The following is a 4,511-nucleotide window of genomic DNA, read 5'->3' on the forward strand; positions in this document are numbered from 1 at the left end:
AACATTAAAAAGATAATAAAATAATAAAAAATAAAATGTTTAATTACATAATACATAATGAATATGTTTTTGGAAATATTTAATGAAATCTACACAAATTATGTAGGATTTCAATTTCTTTCTGATCAAGTTTTATTCTCCTTATTTAAAAGTATTCTTAAAATACTTCAACAGGAAGTATTTTGTAACAACAAAAAGGAGTATAAATCCATTTCCTTTCTAACGTGATCTATTTAGATGAAACACTCTAAGCAGAATATTCGCTATACAAAGATTTTGATTAATTGTATATGCTAATTAATACAGCAAATTAAGTTTCTTGGTAAATACTACTAGAAATTTTAAAATGTCTTTTAAAGTTTTCAATATTTTAGTACATTTTAAATTTTCACAAGATGATTTTTCATTTAAGATAATTATATCAATGATGAAATAATAATTTCAATAAAAAAGTACAAATGTATAGTGATTTTTATTTTGCCAGGGTCAGAGATTAGTTATTAGGAACACATTGAATATTCTCACAACAGATTTTCTTAGCAGATATTTTCCTGATAGGAAATAGAATATTGATTCTGATTTTCAAAAGTAAATTTATTTTATTCACTAAATTTGTTGTAGTTTTGGTAAAGAGCTTTATTTAATCCACTATGACTTTGCCACTACCAGTGATAATGATTATAATAAGATCTTAAAGATCTAGAAAACCTACCATAGTTTTCTCTTCAGAATTCAGAAGTTACAAAAAATAAATATAAGGAGTGACTGATAGAGACAATACCAGACTTACAGCTGAACAGCTAAATCACTGAATGTGGTTTTGATATGTGACCACAACAGGCTTTTAAGACCTCGCTTCCTAATTCTTAACCACAGAGTCACAAAGAGAAGGAGAATGAAAAGCAGGAGGACTTCCCAATCAAGCAGCATGACAGAGAAAAAAGCAGACCAGAATTAACTCTACAGCAAGGCAGACATGAGAGAGAAAGAGAGAATGGCTTTGAATTTAGCAACTTCTTTTAACCTAACACCGAGGAGAAGTTAGCAAGGGGTGGGTGAGGAAAGAAACCAGGAATGATGAGCTCTGGTTGCGTTACCCATGTCTTGATATAAATCATATGGGATTACTGAATTGAGCACATTAACAAAACATTTCCTTCAGTGTCTGGAGTGCATAGAAAAATGAAAATCTTCAGAATGATAAAGAAGACTACTTGAGCAGAAAAAAAATTAGCACAATAGTTATATCTACTGCTGTAAAGCTCTCCTCTATCTTCTACAGAGTTTTTACACTCATAACAGGCAAACCAAGTCACCAATATATCTTGACTTCATTCCAGATAATAAATGAGTACAACATTATTTTAATAATTAAGGAGAGGTTGGGGATTGATATAGATTGAGAAGTTATTTGTTAAAGTGGTTTTTCCTCTAATGACATTGTTCAATAATATTCACTGTTTATATGAGAAACTTAAACAATGCCACTGTTTCTCGAAGAAATTGAGTTATACATAACCAAACGAGATGGAGATCGGTTACATTTTAAAGCACCCATGTTTCATTCTCCAGAATGTACTGTCGGTCTGCTCCTTTGTACAGCACCTGTGGAAATTCACACAAAGGGAATGTTTTTCAAAAAGCTTTTGATATAGAAAAAGGATCCTGGTCATCTCCTGCCAGTACCAGATGTTTTGAGTTGGAATTATACATAATTTGAAGTAAGCTCAACATCATATATTCATTGGATTTGCCCTCTACCTGTAGGTACAGTTGACAGGTTTGGCAAATAAAAAATGCAGGGTCCTCAGTTAAATTTGAATTTTGGATTACAAATAAATGTTTCAGTGTAAGTATGTCACAAACAGTATTTGGGAGACATGTGTGTCCAAAAATTATTAGTTTTCATCTGAGATTCAGATTTCACCAAGCAGTCTCTGTTTGGCCTGACAACCCTATGCCAGGATACAATTCCTTACGTCCACCCCAGAGATACACAACCAAATATGTTTCTTTTTAAAATATAAATATTATGATCTTATGATTATAATAGTTTATTGGTGAATTTATGGTGAATTCAATTACACTGCAGTTTATTGTCCTTGTAAGAAAAGGATGTTCATTTATAGACTTTAAAAGTAGAGCATATCTGCATATCTACTTGAATTATTATAACTGAAAATATTATTAAATTTTGCTCATTAGAATGGTAGGCTTCTAGTTAGATGAATACAGTGGTAGACATTATTTAATAAAAATGAGACATATTTTCCAGTGCGGGAAATTATTAGAGTCAAATATGTTGGCCTAAAAAAGACTTCTACTTGGCACATTTGTATATTGATATATCTTCATTGGTATGCAATATATTCTTAGATTTTTGATCAAACTGCAAAAGTTAGTACTTTTTTTTTTCAGGAATCAAGCTCATCTGCAACTGAAGTGGCTAGAAGGATACTCTGGCTCTAGTGCAGGATTTTAACAGTGTCCTCACAGCCCAAAAGTGTTACCCTTGGGAAGATTGATGTTTACTGAAGTGTGTGTCCACATGGCTTTACATTTACATCTTATCATAGCTTTGGCATAAAGACATTGAGATCTCAAAGCCGTTTTAAGTGCCCAATATAATGTAAGTTAGCCCTCCACACTTGAAGGCGGACAATGTCTTTAGAGTGAATTTTAAAAATACATATTGTTTTAGAAGGAAAACAAATAATTTAGTAGCACACATCCCTTAAAACTTAGTTAATTGTGCTCTTCAAGATTCTTTGTATTTTGCAAAAACAGTAAATCTCATACATCCTATAACAAAGTCAAACATATTTAGAGCCTTCGAGCTTTTTAGATACATTTCTATTGTGGTTTTTTAATGTTCATTTTTTTTTTTTGAGAGAGAGTGAGAGAGTGAGCAAGGAAGGGCCAGAGAGAGAGGGAGAGAGAAAATCCCAAGCAAACTGCAGTGTCATTGCAGAGCCCCTGATGTGGGTGTTGTCTCAAGAACCGTGAGGTCCCAACCTGAGCCAAAATCAAGAGTTGGACACTTAACTGAATGAGCCACCTACTTACCCCTCTGTTGTGTTTTCCAAACAAGATATTACAGATGATTTTTCACAGAATTACCCATATGAATGTTCATATCTGGGCTGGCTATCTATAACCACAATTAGTTTTTATAATTAATTAGGCATAATAAACTAATAACCATTTTGTCTCGCTATTTCTTTAATAGAAAGACTTTTTCAGTGTAACCGCTTAAAAAGGGTACAATATAACTGTAGTTCTGAACAGAATTAGATACTTTATTTTTTTATCATCTGTTGGAACAAAAAATGAGTACCTGTCAGATATCTCCAACGACAGTAATTTGAAAATAGCCCAAGTTATGTACACAGCTATGCTGTGGGCAGAGCTATAGCAAGCTCTCGTTGACAGCTATATGGTTTGAAAATTAGATGTTCTACACTAATTCCTGTAATTTTCTGTAAGTAGTGTAACAAACTTGGCATTTATTTATCTTCTAGATGAAATGAATGATCATCAAAGTACCCTCTCCTACATCCTGATTAACCCGTCTCCAGATACCAGACTAGAGCTGAACGATGTTGTGTAAGTTGATCTCATATCTCACATGAGGCGTTTATTTTTAGAAAACCAATAACATTTATTTTTATATTTTTGTTTTCACCATTACAGTCCCTTATTTCTTGTGTCATAAATGCTTAGAAACTCCGAGTCTAATTCTTGTGTTCAATAAACAAATTTGTTTTATGTATTTCTATGTGTAGAATACATTGTAGAATGTAGAGGCATAAAAGAAGGAAAGAGCAGAGGAATTCTATATTCTTTGAGCTCATATATAGTTGGAGAAATAAGAGAAAATATGTAAAATAATAGGAGAACAGCTCAGAGGAAAACTTCATATACCCCACACTGTCTCCTTCTAAATATCTTGACGTTTCCAAAAGCTCTGAGTAAAATTTCAAAAGACTTATTAAGAAAAGGTCTATGGTACTAACTTGATTAAGCAAGAACTCTGTATTATGCATGGACAATTGCATTAGTGTGACCTTAAAAGTGCAATATAGAGATGAAATATTTTTCCTGATTTCAAAGTGCCTACATTCTAATTAATAAAACTGCAATTTAAACATAAAAAATTTAATGGCAACATATAATATGGCTTTGTTACTAATGAATTAAGCACTCTAATTTCAAAGAGGAAGACATTATTGTGAATTACAGTGATTACAGAGGACATAAGGAGTTGAACTAGACTTTGAAAGGTAGATAAGATTTGTGTAGGTGAAAAGTACAGGACATTCCAGAACAGGGACATGGCTAGAGAAAATGCACTACATGGGGATTGCATAATATGCTTCACTTGGCAACACTACACAGTCCAGTTTGACCAGAATAAACACCTTTATATTACTAGCACCTCTGTTGTTAATTAAACATAATATTGGAAACATACATTAGACTTTACTCTGGAAAGACTTTAGGTGAAAAAT

The 4,511-nt window shown here is 32.4% G+C and overlaps 1 protein-coding gene across 3 annotated transcripts in view; it reads left to right on the forward strand.

The window, feature by feature from the left end:
* Positions 1–4,511, forward strand: part of KCNT2 (potassium sodium-activated channel subfamily T member 2) — a 340,818-nt gene that overhangs the window by 331,061 nt on the left and 5,246 nt on the right. For all 3 annotated transcript variants that reach the window (XM_029933172.1, XM_029933173.1, XM_029933174.1), the window contains one exon: positions 3,522–3,606. In XM_029933172.1, the coding sequence (XP_029789032.1) occupies positions 3,522–3,606 (85 nt within the window). The remainder of the gene's footprint in view (positions 1–3,521; positions 3,607–4,511) is intronic.

The sequence above is a fragment of the Suricata suricatta genome, chromosome 3 (assembly GCF_006229205.1).
Source record: "Suricata suricatta isolate VVHF042 chromosome 3, meerkat_22Aug2017_6uvM2_HiC, whole genome shotgun sequence".
Taxonomy (NCBI): Eukaryota; Metazoa; Chordata; class Mammalia; order Carnivora; family Herpestidae; genus Suricata; species Suricata suricatta.